The sequence below is a fragment of the Dermacentor andersoni genome, chromosome 1 (genome assembly GCF_023375885.2).
Source record: "Dermacentor andersoni chromosome 1, qqDerAnde1_hic_scaffold, whole genome shotgun sequence".
In the NCBI taxonomy this organism is placed as follows: domain Eukaryota; kingdom Metazoa; phylum Arthropoda; class Arachnida; order Ixodida; family Ixodidae; genus Dermacentor; species Dermacentor andersoni.
Window position 1 is genome coordinate 17,500,098 of NC_092814.1, and position 16,531 is coordinate 17,516,628.

The 16,531-nt window shown below is 48.3% G+C and overlaps 1 protein-coding gene across 14 annotated transcripts in view; it reads left to right on the forward strand.

The window, feature by feature from the left end:
• Positions 1-16,531, forward strand: part of LOC126546064 (WW domain-containing adapter protein with coiled-coil-like) — a 397,851-nt gene that overhangs the window by 285,139 nt on the left and 96,181 nt on the right. For 12 of the 14 annotated variants that reach the window (XR_008608402.2, XM_055061222.2, XM_055061221.2 and 9 more), the window contains one exon: positions 11,365-11,433. The exons of the other annotated variants lie outside the window; for them this stretch is intronic. Coding sequence is in view for 11 of the 12 variants with exons in the window: in XM_055061222.2 (XP_054917197.2) it covers positions 11,365-11,433 (69 nt within the window). In the remaining variant the exon portion in view is untranslated. The remainder of the gene's footprint in view (positions 1-11,364; positions 11,434-16,531) is intronic. 14 annotated transcript variants of the gene reach the window in all.

Below are 16,531 nucleotides of genomic sequence, written 5' to 3' on the forward strand. Positions count from 1 at the left end.
TCTGGCACTGGTGTTGCTGCTTCCATTCAGCATAGTTGGGGTCACTTTCTGCTGGCTGTCGGCTGCACCCAAGGCAGAAGTTGGACAGAACTATGCAGTCCAACACAAGCCCTGTATGGAAATCAATTATACAGCCTACGCCGGTATGGGAGCTGTGGCCGCGTGTCAACCATGTGCCATCATACACTACTGTAATGTTCTTTGAAAATGTTGTCTCCATTTCAGTGTACACCTTTTTCACTGCCTCTACAGCATCTGTGAAGATGTTGTGTGCAGCTGCCGCTGCGGCAGGCTTGAAAGTCTTTTTGAGGTGCCCATCATATGTTTTGTGGTGTAACCCACGATGCGAGACATTCATGGTGGCCCAGAAGTCATTAAGAGCAGTTGGTCCTTTCCCAATGCTCTTTATTGCTTGCATAGCTCTGATGTTGACCTCGAAAGCTCTAGAGCCGCTCTTCCTTTGTGAGGACCACTCAGACTGTAGGGTACTACCACAGGAAATGCATGAAAGTACCATCTTCACAGCTAGTCCCAGTTCAGTCTCGCGGTGCACTGCTAGGCCGGGCTGCTGACAAGTTGGGCAAAGCGGGGAACCAATCAGCGAGTTCAAAGCAGCAACTTGAACAAGCATAAACTCCTCTTCTGGAGGTGCGGGAATGGCATTTTCCTGTGAGCCAGTCAGCCCGAACTTGCGCTCCGTTGCTGAAACCGCGCGAAGCGATTCGCGAACTCTCGACGCTTGCAGTTCTGCAGTTTCCGCGGACACAAATCGTGTTTCCAGGTGAGCTTGAATAGTGCGACGTTCACTGGGCGAACAGTCAACACTGCGATGAGCGGCAAGGTCGGCCGCCGGCGCATCCGCGGCAGCGAGCGTGCGCCCGCGTTGCAGCTCCGTCGAAGCGCCGGAACTCGTCGATGGCATGGGACTGCCTTCACTGGCGGTTGTTGGCTGCGGAGACATCTCGGCGTTGAACGACACACCGCGGAAGCGCGTCTCCGATGCTCTGCAGTCGGGCGGCGATGACCGCTGCAAGCTCACTCCGTAATCTGTGCTGGACGAACTTGCGACGGGACGCTCGCGTACGGCGAGACTCACTGGCATGTCGATCGTCACCGGTGAAGTAACACTGCGCCCGCGCTTCGACGGCAAAAGATCATGGTTCGTCTCACTATCGCTGGCTGGTGCTCGACTCGGCGCAAGATCCCGCAGCACGTTGGGCGAGAGATCGCACAGCACGTTGGGCGCGTACTCCGCCGATTCTGAACGGACGCTCGGCTCGGCCGAACCACCTGCTGACAATCGCCGCTTCTTCCTTGCTGTGACGGGCTTGCGTTTCCGCTTCCCGTAGGCATGCTTCGTCCGGTACTTCTTTTCGAACGTGCGCGGATCCATTGCACGTGGCCGACGTCCTCGAAACACAAGAGAAGGAAAGTCCAGAAAGGCTTCCCAGCAGCGGACAAAAGCAGACGCTCCTTGCGCTCCTTGCCTCGGCCGCCATTATGGCGCGGCGTCGACCAATGAGGAGGCGCCTTACAACGAGCCGCGGCGCAGAGCCAATCGGGGCGCGGCAGCCATTGGCTGCTCCGTGCTGCCACTCTCCTGTTTTTCTTTTTTTGTGCGCTTGCTGGCTGGCAGGGAAGGAAGGGAAGGGCTGGGACAAAGAGTCAAAGAGTCGGGCTTTCCAACGATACCAAAATGGCGGCGCTCCGTGGCGGGAAAGCCGAGCAGTCGCGCGTTGAACTTCGCGGCTTTTTCGCGATTTCGGGCGGATTTGTGGACGCCGGCACCGACAAATATATTTATTTTAAGTGCTTAGAGTTTGTTTTTCGGTGAAATATTTCAGTACAAGATAGAAATGATGCTGTAGATTCTGAAAAGCGTACTTTTCAAAAATCGATTTTTTTCGCGAAAATCGCGATCTGATCCCCGCTTCCCCCCTTAAACCCCACGCAACGCCATGACCTTCTCCATCTCCTCAACAAATTTCGCCCTGCATATGACAGCCGTACCACTTCTCTGGGCCGAATGACGACTGTATGTCACTGGATTGACACTGGTTCTCACTCCCCACTACGGCAGCGACCATACTGCATATCGCTGACAGAACGATGCGTCATTGATGAGCAAGTAGGTGACATGCTAAAGCATGGTGTCATTGAACCGTCTGACAGCCCATGGGCATCGCCAGTTGTTTTAGTTAAAAAGAAGGATGGCTCGATCCGCTTTTGCGTGGATTATTGTCGCCTAAACAAAATAACCAGAAAGGATGTTTATCTATTGCCGCGGATTGACGATGCCCTAGACTGCTTACAAGGTGCAGAGTTCTTTTCCTCCCTCGACCTACGCTCTGGTTATTGACAGGTGCCTATGGCTGCAGATGATAAGCCTAAAACTGCTTTCATCACACCAGATGGCTTATACGAATTTCGTGTGATGCCATTCGGACTTTGCAACCTGCCCCCGACTTTTGAGCAGATGATGGACGCTCTTCTTCGAGGCCTTAAATGGAACACGTGCTTGTGTTATTTGGATGATGTAGTAGTGTTCGCAGCAGATTTTTCTACTCACCTTCATCTCTTGGAGCAGGTTTTACGTTGCCTCAGTGACGCTGGCCTCCAACTAAACCTGAAAAAATGTCACTTTGGGGTACGCAAGCTGACAATACTTGGACATGTTGTGTCGAAGGACGGCGTTCTTCCTGGTGCCACTAAGCTCCGTGCTGTTAAAGAATTCCCGAGGCCAACGTCTCTAAAAGACTTGTGCAGTTTCATTGGGCTCTGCTCGTACTTCCGCCGCTTCATTCGAAATTTCGCTTTGATTATGGCACCTCTGACAGAGCTTCGGGGAGACCCCAATCTTTCCGCGTGGTCCCCGGCTTGCGATGATGCCTTCGCGACGCTACGTCACCTGCTCACAACACCACCGATACTTTGCCATTTCAATCCAACTGCTCCCACGGAAATCCATACGGATACTTGCGGTGTTGGTCTTCGCGCCGTGCTCACCCAGCGAAAGCCTGGCTGCCAAGAATATGTTGTTGCTTACGCGAGCCGCATTCTCACGAAAGCTCAAGCGAACTATTCAGTCTGAGAGAAAGACTGTCTAGCGATCATCTGGGCCATCACAAAATTTCGTCCATACCGTTAAGGCCGGTCCTTCGATGTCATTACCGATCACCACGCACTTTGTTGGTTGTCGTCTCTCAAGGATCCTTGCGGCCGCCTAGCCCGGTGGGCACTGAGGCTCTAAGAGTATGATATCCGGGTTGTCTACTGCTCAGGCAAGAAACACGCCGATGTCGATGTTCTTTCACGCTCGCCTGTCCACGCTGACATTGTCAGTGTCTCCGTCCTAGACGACCCACTTCTCCCATTCACTTCTGTCAACATATCTTTGGAGCAGCGCAAGGACTCCTGGATTTCATCTTTGATAGATTACATCTCTGATTCACCTGCACGCCCACCATCCTGAGCGTTACGCCGACAGGCTTCGCACTTCGCCATCCGCGTCGGAATTGTCTATCGCCATAACTACAGTTCCGACGGCCGCAAATGGCTGCTTGTAATACGCCGGCAGCTCTGCACTGATGCATGCACCGCTTTACATGCCGGCCCTCAGTGCGCACACGCTGGTCTCTTCAAGACCTACACCAGACTGCGTCATAGGTTTTATTGGCGCGGTATGTGCACACTTGTGCAAAAGTACATTCGCTTTTGCACAGAATGTCAACGCCCTAAGCCTGATCGTTGCCGCCCTCATGGACCAATCCAACCTTTGCCATGCCCTTCGTGACCCTTTGACTGGGTTGGGATGGACCTATACAGACCTCTGCCATACACAGATGCTAGCAATCGCTGGGTCATTGTAGCTATAGACCACCTCACGAGGTATGCAGAAATGGCCGTCCTGCCAGCCGCGACGGCTCGTGACGTTGCCTTCTTCCTCCTTCAACGCTTCGTTCTACGTCACGGCGCTCCCCGCGAACTCCTGATCGACCGAGGCCGCGTCTTTCTCGCCGATGTCATTCAAGAACTTCTCGCTGAATGCCGCGTTATTCATCGCTGTACCACCGTATATCACCCGCAAACAAATGGATTGACAGAGCGCTTTAACCGAACTCTTGGCGATGTGCTTTCGATGTATGTCGCCTCCAACCACACCAACTGGGACCTCATCCTTCCCTATGTCACATGCGCCTACAATACGGCACCCCAGTCAACGACGGGCTTTTCTCCCTTCTTTCTTCTATATGGCCGTGAACCATCATTTCCCATTGACACCATTCATCCTTACCATCCCGCCTTATCAGAGGGTACACCGGTTTTCGAAGCCGCCCGGTATGCAGAAGAATGTTGGCAACTAGCTCGCTCCCTTACAACGCAAGAACAAGCGCTACAGAAATTTCGTCGTGACGACGGGCGCCCCCACCACCAGTTTTTGCCTGACGCTCTCGTTTGGTTGTGGGTGCCTCCTACTTCGACACCAGGTGTCTCCTCCAAGTTTGTATCCCGATACTATGGACCCTACCGGATTCTACAGCAAACTTCTCCGGTGAACTACGTCATCGAACCTCTGACGCCTCCTATGGACCTGCGTCGCCGAGGCTGCGAAACTGTGCGCGTAGATCGGCTCAAGCCGTATCACGAGCCCTTCGTCCTCACGACGCCTTAGGCCTCCTGTGCTGCTCCGTCTTCAGCGAGGGGGAAAGTTGTAAGGAAGAAGTGTGCCGTGCAGAGCTCCGCAGTCGGATCGCCAGTGCTACTGAAGTGGGTGTTGTGGCTTCGACGGGGCGGCCGGACGAAAGGGTTACGGCATGAGGCCTAAACGGCCGGGGCACGCAGCGCCGCAAGAAAGAGCCGGACTGCTCCATTCGGGGACCAGACGAAGAATGCTCTTTTATTTCTCCGAGGGGAAGCAGGAGGCAACTTACAGCGTTTGGCACCGAGTGGCGCCCTGATGTAAAGACCCAAAACCGAAACCAGAAGTTAACACAGGATACCACATCACCTCTCCCTTGAAAGGAAAAAGGCTTTCCTCTTCTCCTCGCAACAAAAGTAAGTCACGAGTCAAAGAACACATGTTAGCACTGTAACATACATGATAGTGATGACATCTTTACACAATAGAAATTGATATCATTGGCTTCCCCATTTAAAAAAAAACGCACAACATGAAAACTGAATATGAATTATTGCACTCCAGTTCTGCAGTTTCAGTACCCGTCTTGGGAGGACGAGATGCAGCCTTGCACACACAGATAACAAATGAAAAAAAAATCACAAAGTACAAAAGTAGATAGTACAAACATCTGTGTGCCCCCTGGGACAGCACTGATGAGTGGCTCATTCGCCCTGAGCCTGACTCGAGACAGTCTCTGTGGCTGTCGTGGATTTGGCATTGTGCGTAAAAGCACTTTGCACTCCATAGTCCCCCCGTAAGAATGGTAACGACTTTTAATGTTAAAAACTTTTTTGGCATGAAAGACCAATTCGTATGGCGGTCAGCACCGTAGTAATGATGTGCGTACTGCACGATTACGCTACAAGAAACGTAATGTATCCCCTATAGCAGTAGCAACTGGAAGAAAAGGTGGGAGACAATCGTCAAGGGACGGGTAGTCACTGGAGTGACTCTTTTCAGTGAATTTTCCAAGAAAATCCTGTAGTGCAGGGCATTTCACAAGTTTGGATGCATTCCATCGTTTGCCATTTTCAAGCGTGAAAGTGTTGCGACTTACCCTACGGTAAATCATAAATGGTCCTGAGTATTTAGGATCGGACTTTCTCGAGTTACCTACTCGGACAAGATCTCCTGGACGAAATCGAGGGCATTTTGATGCACGACGACAGTCCACGTACGTCTTAACACTTTTGGCGTAAGAGCCGAATTCGCATGCAATCATCTCCTTAATAGTCTGGAAGCTATACTCGGTATCCTGATCCCAGACAAAGGGTTGTCCTTGCTTTAGCAGTTTCCTAAGCGGCTCTACCAATTCATTGTACTGCGGCATCAGTTTAGCGTAGTATCGCGTGACACCGAGAAATGAATGCAGCGACTTCTTGTCAGTTGGCTGCGGTGCCTCAACAACTGACTGAACTTTGTTTTGCAGCGCCGAAATACCATTTGCAGCGCAGACTTGCTCACGGAGAACCCGAGGTTGAGGACCTAGTTTCGCCGAGACTGGTTGCATTGAAGCTGAAAGATTAACGAAGTCCTTTGCAAGCCCCGATTGTCCTGAGTATGGCTGGGCGAACTCCGAGGGAGCGTTATGCGGAAGAGACGGAAACTGAACGCTTGGGTCAGCTGGAACTCCTGACACTTGTTGGCATGTAGCGAAATCAAGCTGCGTACGAGCAGGTGACTGTCGATGCTTTCAGTTCCTCGAACGGCAAACTGAAGCGAAATGTCCTACTTTTCCGCACGCACAGCAGGAAACATGCTTGGCTGGACAGCCTGGACCAGGTGCGATGTGGTGAGGTGAACCACATCGGTAGCAATGGCCCGCGATGTCTCAACTGGCTTCGCGGAGTTCGGGCCGCGCGCCATGTTGGCCGGCCTCCCCAGGTCGCGACTTTCCGCCATGCCGCCGAGCGCCATCTTGAAGCCGCCGGGTCGAGGGAGAAGGGTGGCGGGAACCACCATCTTGCACGCCCGGGTGAGGAAGGTGATGGCTGTCGACGCCATCTTGGCGTTGCGTCGAGACGCGCTGAACAGACGAGCCTTTAAAGACTTCAAGTTCTTTGTGAACTTGTTGTACAGTTCGTCCGATTTCCTGGGCCTTCTTGAGCGTGAGGGACGCTCCTTCGTATAGTAGCCGTTCTCGTACTCTTTTTGATGCGACGCCTTGGAGGATTTGGTCGCGAAGGGACTCGTCATGCCGAGCGTCGAACGCACAAGCAGGCGCTAGCCTTTGTAGCACGGTGATGAAGTCCTGAAAGGTTTCTCCAGGTAGTTGCTTCCTGTCCTGGAAGATAATGCGGTGCACCAGGGGATTGGTGCATTCTTCATAGTGCTGGTCGAAGATGCGGAGAATGCCTTAGAACGTAGTACGCGTCTGGTTCGTTTGCGACGCGAGGTCGTAGTAGAGACGCTGCCCCTCGAAGCCTAAGTTGCTCAGTAAAATGGCTTTCTTGCTTTCGTCTTGTAATGCCTCGCCTCTGGTTGCCTCGAGAAACGTGCAAAAGTACCGTTTCCATGTGAGCCACGGTACCGCAGGAGTACCGGGTAGCGCCAGGAAAGGCGGTATGGGGGTATGAACGCCATGCTGGGCACCAAGAACAAAGGCGGGGGAGTTGCGGTTGACGGAGGAGACGTAGTTGCGGCATCGTGCATGTTGGAAGCAGGAGGAGGAACAGAAGTACGGCAAGGGCACGTAAGAAGCAGAGCAATAGTTTACCTCGTCGCCAGTTTGTTGTGGCTTCGACGGGGCGGCCGGACGAAAGGGTTACGGCATGAGGCCTAAACGGCCGGGGCGCGCAGCGCCGCAAGAAAGAGCCGGACTGCTCCAGTCGGGGACCAGATGAAGAATGCTCTTTTATTTCTCCGAGGGGAAGCAGGAGGCAACTTACAGCGTTTGGCACTGAGTGGCGCCCTGATGTAAAGACCCAAAACCGAAACCAGAAGTTAACACAGGATACCACAGTGGGGCTCGGGCTAGACGCTGTTCCTGGTGTGACTGGTTAAGCCTACACTGTTGTGTCTTCTTGTCGGCGTCCTTCGTATCGTCCACAGCCGTATCAGACTCCTTTGCCATAGAACACTGGTGGTTAGCATGCATTAAGATCAAGCTGAGCATTACTCCAGTTGTTCTTTCGTTCTTTCTGCCAGTCTCCACAGTCCCTGTCAAAAGGTGGCTGCCCCTTGGAAGCACTGCAAATTCTGGTCTATAGTTCCTGATTCAGGCGAAATTGGCAACTATAAAGTCGCTGAAAAAGTCTGTGCGATCTAAAGACAATGTTTTACTTGTTAATCTCTACTATGCCAAGTTTCGCTACTGCATCTAAATTGTGTATGTATGCCACAAAAGGTGTGTGCTCAGGCCACAGCTCTTGAGAATGCATGCTGCCCTCCAGGTTGGCATGTTCGCATGTTGGCAGGTATGCAATGCTTAGCAACTAGAAGCGGTACTTATAGTAACAAATGTGGTGGTCACCTTATGCACGAAGATGCTGCTTTCGGCATCTGTTTAAATGAAGAACCAACTTGAAAAGCGTTCCGAAGCTGTCTTTAGGTAGGATAGCCATGAGAAATGGTCCTGCTTTTCAAGCTGCAGTGTCAACTCGTATGCCCTCCAGTGATTCTGATTGGTTTGAACTAAAGGTGTCTTCTTCCAACAGGTTCGTTACTGAGGTGAATTTTACATGTAGCAATCTCGTCTCGCAGAATGCACACCCCCTACACACACTTGTAACAGAAGAAGAAAAGTAATCATTCCCGAGTATCCTTGAGCCAGAAATGCTCAAGGTGCACACGAAATGCTCAAAATGCGCACGAAACGTGCATCAGCAATTCAAATTCATGTCAAGCAATAGGAGTGCTTCCAATTTGCACGTCGCAGCGGTAACTGATTGCAACGCTAGTTCTTCCTCCTTTCTTTTGCTTTCTTTGGTTTTAGTTTTGCAAGGGAAAAGATGACACTGTGGCTATCTCAACCTCTTCTCTCTCCTCTTTACGATGGTACCAAGACAGAGGTGTTGCACCAGAAAAAATTACGCACTTCACAGAGTGATTGCAGGGATCTGTCCTCGGCCCGCTTTTATTTCTAATATATACCAATGACTTGCCTAACAATTTATTATGTAACATCTGCATGTTTGCTGACAACTGTGTTATCTACCGCGAAATAACTAACACATCTGGCCAAATAGCCCTACAGAATGACCTTAATAAAGTGTTCGACTGGTGTAACCGCTGGCTAATGTCTCTTAACCCTTTGAGGGTCGAATTATTTTGAAAAAAACTTTCCCAGGTGGTCAAATTAGTTTATTGCGGATCTTGAATGTACAAAATGTATTAAGTCGGGAATAAATAGCCAAAAATAACTAGGAGCAGTATTTTGGTGTCGGCATCACTCAGAACTGCAAAATGTTCAATAGTGTTTCCGAGCGTGGTACTCCTTGAAACACGGGTCTACGCACAGCGCCTTATCGCAGTCTGCACGCCTAAAATGCATGTCTGTTCTCTTGAAGCGAGGAGTTGTGTTGGCGCACACATGCCATCTCTGCGTGCGGCTGCCTTGGGCAGAGGTCTGAGGCACCCTATCGCGTAAGCGCGTTGCCGCGAAGAGCGAGAATACCTCGCGAACGGCGCTGATAAGCAAGTGGTGATAAACAAGCTAAGAGCAGTGCCAATCAAGATATAAATCAACTTCCGCCGCCCCTGCGAGAGCGTGCCGACAAAGAGAAAACCACGTTTCGCGCGCCTCCGTGGCGATCACGCGGCGGAACCGAAACCGCGATAGCGCGTTGCCACTGAGAGCGAGAATACCTCGCGAACGGCGCTGATAAGCAAGCTAAGAGCAGCACCAATCAAGATAGAAATCAACTTCCACCGCCCTGCAAGAGAGTGCCGACAAAGAAAAAAAATGACGTTTCGCGCGCCTCCGTTGCGATCACGCGGCGAAACCGAAACCGCCAAAGGGGCGTTGCCGCAGTCTGAGCGATGCGCTGAAGCTAGCACTCAGCTCTGTTTACCTCCCCAAGAAGGTAGCACCAATTTCAAACGCATCTTGTAAGTGCTAAGAGGTGGCAGCACCTCCCGATGAGCGCTCATCGTCATTATGGCGCGAAATTTCAAACGTAGGGTCGGAACCGTACCCGTACAGCAAAGACCTTGCGGGACAGAAAAACGCCGCCGTACATGTACGGCTAAAACCTTCAAAGGGTTAATTCTAACAAATGTAAATTAGTTTCCTTCCACCGCCGTGAAAATCCGCTCCAATTTTTCTATGAAATCGCTAACATACCAGTTGAAACAAGTGAATCCTTTAAATACCTTGGTGTAGCACTAACCCCTGAGCTTTCCTGGCGCACGCATGTCGCGAATATAATTTCATCGGCTAACCGATCATGAGGATTTCTAAAACGTCATCTGCGTCACTCACCCTACCACGTAAGATTTTTGGCTTACCAATCGCTAATTCGGCCCAAACTTGACTACGCATCACCCATCTGGAGCCCTCTCCAAGTTTATTTGATCAATGCTATAGAAATAGTGCAAAATCATGCTGCTCGCTTGATTCATTCTTATTCATATGATATCAGTGTGTCATCCCATATAAATGAATCTGGTCTGCCCACTCTTTCGTCTTGCTACAGGATCTCCACACTATCACTCTACCACAAGTTTTATCACAGTTCTTTCAGCCATCCACCTTACATCGCTCCTACCGTGTGCACTTCCCCCTACACAGGCCATCCACTTCAAGTCACCTGATCTCGTTCTGGCACCACAACTTTTTCTGCATCATTTTTTTGCCGCGCAGCTTCAGAATGGAATGGCATTCCCCACGACATTGTTTCAATTACCTGTCCATCCATCACGTGTATCCATGTACCTGTCTTGTTAACAACCTGTGGCATTTGTAACATCTCTCTACAACCCACCCCTTATGTAACACCCCTTTGTGGGGTCTTTAAGGAAATAAATTGAAGTGAAGTGATAGAATCCCCAAGTTCCAATTTTGTACCCAATTATAGGTGGTAGCACACTAGGAAAATGCAATATTCTGTCTAATATTTCCCCACGCTAAAAAGGAGCACCCGAGAATCGTGAAAAAAAGGAAAGAAGAAAATTTGACTAAATTGACCATTTTCATTGCTATGTCCCCCTCAGAGGGGTGGGTAAGACAAAATCAACATCACAAGATGCAAGATGAGCATAACAGGCAGTGTACAAAACTTTTTGACAATCAGAATAACTGCTGCTTTTCGTGCCATTGTCTTAATTCCATTTGTTCTACCTTTGAAGAAAACATAAAAAAGCAAACAATACCAGACAACATCAGAATAGTATTCAACTTAGTGGTTTCATAGCTAAGATGAGTTGAGCTCTTCAAACTTGTCTTGGCTAATACCAGACAAGGCTGAGAAAAAGACAGGGATGTGATAACTTCGAAAGCTTGTCAGAGATTGTCAGAGAACGGCAGAGATTGTTCATTGCATCATTCATCCAAAGAGAAGCTGCATGAAGCTGCCACCAGCTAAGAAAGTTGCGCTGTGCATGCAGCCATGCAGGTCACTGCCATGTGCTAGTGGTGTGCAAATTGTCATTTCCTTCTCAAATAAGTTTGAACAAAATAATCTCAAGTAACAGTGTAAAATGTAGAAAACCAAATCATATACAGATTGTTTTTTTTTTTCCAGAAAAAATAAACCATTTATTCATCAGCTCAGGGCAAAGGCATGACGGAGGAACTGGAGTGGCTGGAATGAGTATGTAAAAGATAAAATAAGAAACATTAAGATTAAATCAAATATAATTTAATGACGTGAAACTGATGTCAGTTTATGGAGCATAAGATATGGCTTAGAGAAATATTGAGGAAGGACATTGTTCATTAAATGTTTTGGCTTGTTCAGTGTCCCTTCATACATACTGCTGTGTGTGTGCATGCGTGTGTGTAATAACAAGCTGCAGTATGAGAAACTGAACAGTCTCGTAAAGACACATGGTTGTTCATTATCTTGTCAGCATAGTGTTAAATGCATTGCCACACAAATTGTGCCTCCAAGGTCCTTGAGAAACTGTGTGGAAAGGATAACCTGTATAACAGCACATATTCACCAACATCTTGGTGAGGGCTAGTTGGTCCATCTTCAATATAAAGTAAAACACTGCAATTTAGGTACAAAAAAACATGCACTACTAAACAAGTACTAGTGAAAACCATTTTTTTTTATTTTTCATATACAGTAATAAAAAATAAATAAACATGGTTTTCACCATGGTGTTGCTTTTTCCATGGTTTTTTTTTCATTGTGTGTGCATTCATCCAGCAATATTTTATTGTGATAGCAATTATATAGACACTGCAGGTGCATCGCTGTGATGTTCAGTATAAAGTCCAAGTGCGATAACATTGTGCCCACGCATCGTGTGTCTTGCATGCGAGTGAAAGCTTGCAAAAGTGAGCCGAGAAGGGTCGTGGCTCGATTTTGAGCGTTTAAGGGAGGAAAGTGGGGAGGGAGTGCATCATCCTCCATCACACGCAAGGCAGGAGGGTAAGGGAGGGGGGTGTGCCCTTGACTACAGCCCCTCCATACACACGGGTGGTCGAAAGGTTTCATTTTCACTCAACTCTGTGCCGCCCGCTGTTTTGCATTTCAGTAGTTTCATTATTGCATAGTGCTGCGCAGGCTTTGCTGGCTCGCAGAACTAACACAAACTACAAGTATCAGAGAATACCACGTCCATGTGATGTCACGGGATGACCAAACGATCCACGCCACTTCACCAAAAGCAGCTGCTGCGGCGAACCCAACACTCTGTCTTGGCTCGGTTTCTCTATGGCTGCACGTTTGCGTTGTGCAAGAAACTGTAGCGCTGTCTGTTGGATGTCATTTTACTCACCAACGGCAGTGAGGGCCAACGTTCTTAGAGATACAGTCGAACCCACTTATAACACTATTCAAGTGCCATGAAAGTTCCATTGTTATAACCGATAATTGTTATAATCAGGTTGCATGAAAAAGTCAAACTATGGCAGAGCTGATGTGAGAATACTATATAGGTGTGGAGGCCAGTGTCCCTCTCCACCACCTTCCTCCACCTGGCTAGTGATTGTGTTCTTATGGTTAACTGTTTCCTGGGCCCTTTGATCGTGTGTAACAAGCCACTGCTGTCAGCGTTAAAGAATGGCACTGCCATAACAACTGCAAAGAGGTTTCGTGGGTGGCAAGTGATATGCGAGCACCGCTGAGGCATCACTTTGGTGGCCCCAAAAGGGGCCTGCCTTTTAAAATTGCAAGAAGGATGCCGCGGCAGCCTGTCAGCTTGAGAAATACAGAAGGAACGCTTAGGAGAAACCGCCACAAGCATCTCGCCACATACTTCTCACTGACTTGCACGAGAAAAGCCTATGTCCGTCAGTCATGCATACTTTACACAAAGTTTGCTGACATCCTTCTCCTAGGCATCTAAGTAGGGTAGCGGAAGGTCCCTCGCAAAAACGAAGCCCCGAAGGGACTGAATCATCTGCCGGGCCTCCTGTGAGAACAACTTTCAGGCAGCCTGCCCCACCGCATCATCGCTGGCGTTGTTGCCATTGCTATCTGATGCAAGCACGTTCACGACGATTGTCTCATTGGTTAGAAACACTTCGTTTCCAAATCTATAGCCGTGAGCTTTCTTTTCACCGGCAACATCATGCATTGCTGATGATAGCTGACAAGCTGAGAAACCGCATGGCCAGGAACGACTTCGACGCAACCAACAAAGACGAACGCGAGTGATTAAGCTGTTTGCAGAACTGCGCTGAATGAGGAGCCAGCGAGCAACATGCGAGCAATCTGCTTGCGGTGCAGTTGGCGTGGTCCATTCGTGTTTCAAAGGGTAGGTCGGCACAGAGCTATGGGTGCAGCCCATTCATGTTCGGAGGGGTGGAAGGGCGACAGCAGAGAACCGTGCCGAGATTGCTGGAAAATGAGCATGCGGCGGCTGTTGGAGCAGCGGCCCATTATGCAGCGGCTCGAATTTCTCGTTTTCTTTTATTCTTTCCAAGGATTTCGCATTTCACTACCTTTCAGCTCGGACACCCAGCAGCCAGACTTCATCATTATAACCGATAATGCGGCATCGGGTCATTGTAGTAAGTGGGTTATTTGACCGTGAAAAACATACAAAAGTCAACAGTGCAGCAGCTTCTCATTGTTATGACCGATATATTGTTAAAACCGGTATTGTTATAAGTGGGTTCAACTGTACTTCGGTTTCACAGCTCCACTCAGGAGATGGTTGCGCGTACTAGTTGTGCTGCAATCATGTCTTTTGTCACTTCTGTATTGATTTCGATGGTGCTCTATTGTCTCTCGTACTGTCATGATGTTGTTGGTGTAGTGTGTCACGTTGGGTGTTTTTGCCCGGTGAAAAGTATTGCACAGAAGCGTTTAGATTCTTTAACATAACATAACAGGAAGAAGTTTCTTGTCTGGTCCTGCTTTGCCCACGGCTGCTCCAGCGGCCAGACGCATACTGATGCAGGTACCCACTATTTTTTTCGCACTGCGACGATGGCAGAGAGTTTTGTATATGGAAACACATGCTGCATCGAAGGGAAGGATGCCTCACAGATAAGTCCGATGTGTGTGAACGTCAGGTTGAGGACGATGATCCTTATTTTAAAATGTTAGTCTTGAAAATGAAGATATATTGATTCTTCTCGGAAATATGGACGCTGGTTCCCAGTGCTATTCCTTGACCTGATTTTTCCCGGTCTTCATGAACACATCTCAAAGATAATAAATGTGATGCAATAACGAAGTTCACCAAGAGAACAAGCTAGAGTGCCAACAGGCACTTCTGCGGAGGCTTGCACTGATGCACTTCAGGTTCAAATCAATTGTGCTTGGAATATTGTTGTGCTTGCCTTCGAGATAGGTGCTACTGGCTGTGGTCAACAAGCTCACGACTGTGAGTTTGCCTTCTATACTTGCAAAGTTTGAATTTAGTGAAGACGACGCCACAGAGCAGCACGCTCTGTGGATCATTTTACAAATGAGGCAACTCGTAGATGGCCGTCCTTAGTGTTATGAGAACTGTTGTCCCTGAAGAAGCTCATTTGCAGCATGAAAGGCAACGACAAAATACACAAAATGCTATTTCTAGCGGCTGTACTACCCTCAGAAGCGTAACTGAAATAATCCTTAGAGAAGCAGACAGCTTGAAAAGTAAGCATGGGTGTGCATAACATCAAGCCAAAGTAAAACAGCGACATATAAGATCATATGAGCACAACAAACATTGTGGTGCACAGTACTTACAGAAGAGTGTGAACATTATTTCTGTCTGCAGAGGCAACTTTGTTTGAGCAAGCCTCTGAACACAAACCTCAAGCGACACCAAAAACATGTATGGGCAAGATATGGTGAAGGAAAATGCCTGTAGCTTCAAATGTACATGGTTCTCGACCCCCGTAAGCCTCTTCGCAAAGACATGAGGCTGTTCATTACCATCCTGAGATTTTCATCGTTATTGAACATGTACAGAATTTAAAATTTAACCGTCACATTTGAGCGAATCCTGTTTTTTGCAAGTTATTCTGGAACACCTCGGTAAGGCTAAAGGAACTATGTAGAGACATTATCTGTAAGTGCCTGCGTTTGGATGCAATGATTTGTAAACCTTGACCTGCCTAATCAAGTTTTATATGGTCACATGCACACACTTAAAAAAAAAATAATCATAACAATAAGATGATCATTTACAGAGCACAAGCGCACAACCTGCCAGAATATATCAATATTACTTTGAAAAAAGGGTTGCTCAAGTAAATAAAATACGTCATGATGTTAGTTGCTAATTTTGTTCGTCAAAAAGAAAATGAAACTTTTGACATGAATGTTCAGTTTTGGAATCGGTTCTTGCCAATTCTTGCAGATCACATTGAAGCTACATCTTTTTATATCTGTGAGTGACTGCAAAAAAGGCATTCACTCTTAATACTGCTGCTTCGACATAGGCACTCGTCGTGTTTGTTACACATATGTTAAGAATAAGCTGCCTGAAAAAAAATAAACACTTAGTCGGGCAATGTGGGGCTTCTAATTTTGAAAAGTTGATTGCAAAGCAGAATCATCGCGCACAACTGCTCATTTGCACAGTGCAGCTTCAGCTTCGAGGCACCAGCTACACATGTCTTTTGAGGTTGGTACAGGTTAATTTTTTTTTTCCGCATTATTTTTGGTAGCTAGACTGGTAGGGGGGTGAAACGACCCATCGCAGCAGTCATATGGTAGACGAAGCACTGTGCATGAAGAGAGGCACGACCGCAAGACACACAGTGAAGTCTCTCTTACGTAGCAGGTTTGTCACAAAACTGTGTAGCTAAACTATATGTACCAAAGCACAAGCAGTGCGGGCCAGTTGGGGCTAACGATGCATCATAGCAGACGATGCGACTGCAGCGCCGGTAGTTCCATGCCGGCCAGTGGCGTGCATTCAGAGCTGTGAACCTGAAGTGTGTCTGAGAACATTGGTAAGGGCATTGATGGCGGAGGCAATGTAACCACTATCTTGGACAGGGACAGGTGATTTGAATTGCGCTAAAGGTATGCGGACCCTTCAGATGCAATTTTCTCTTAAACTAAATGTTTTCTTAGCATGAAAGAAAATGCTATGAGGATTCTGGAAGGGTATTTTAATGGTCCACGTTGACTTAATATTTGCCTTTAGTGTTCCTTAAATGCACAAACTCACCACAAGTCACTTTCATGTCAAAGGAAAGGTTAGACCCTGTCATGAATGCTGCTCTGTTTAGGGAAGCTTTTTCAGCGCTCTGATGTGTGCGTACTGCACACATTAAGGTAGAGGACG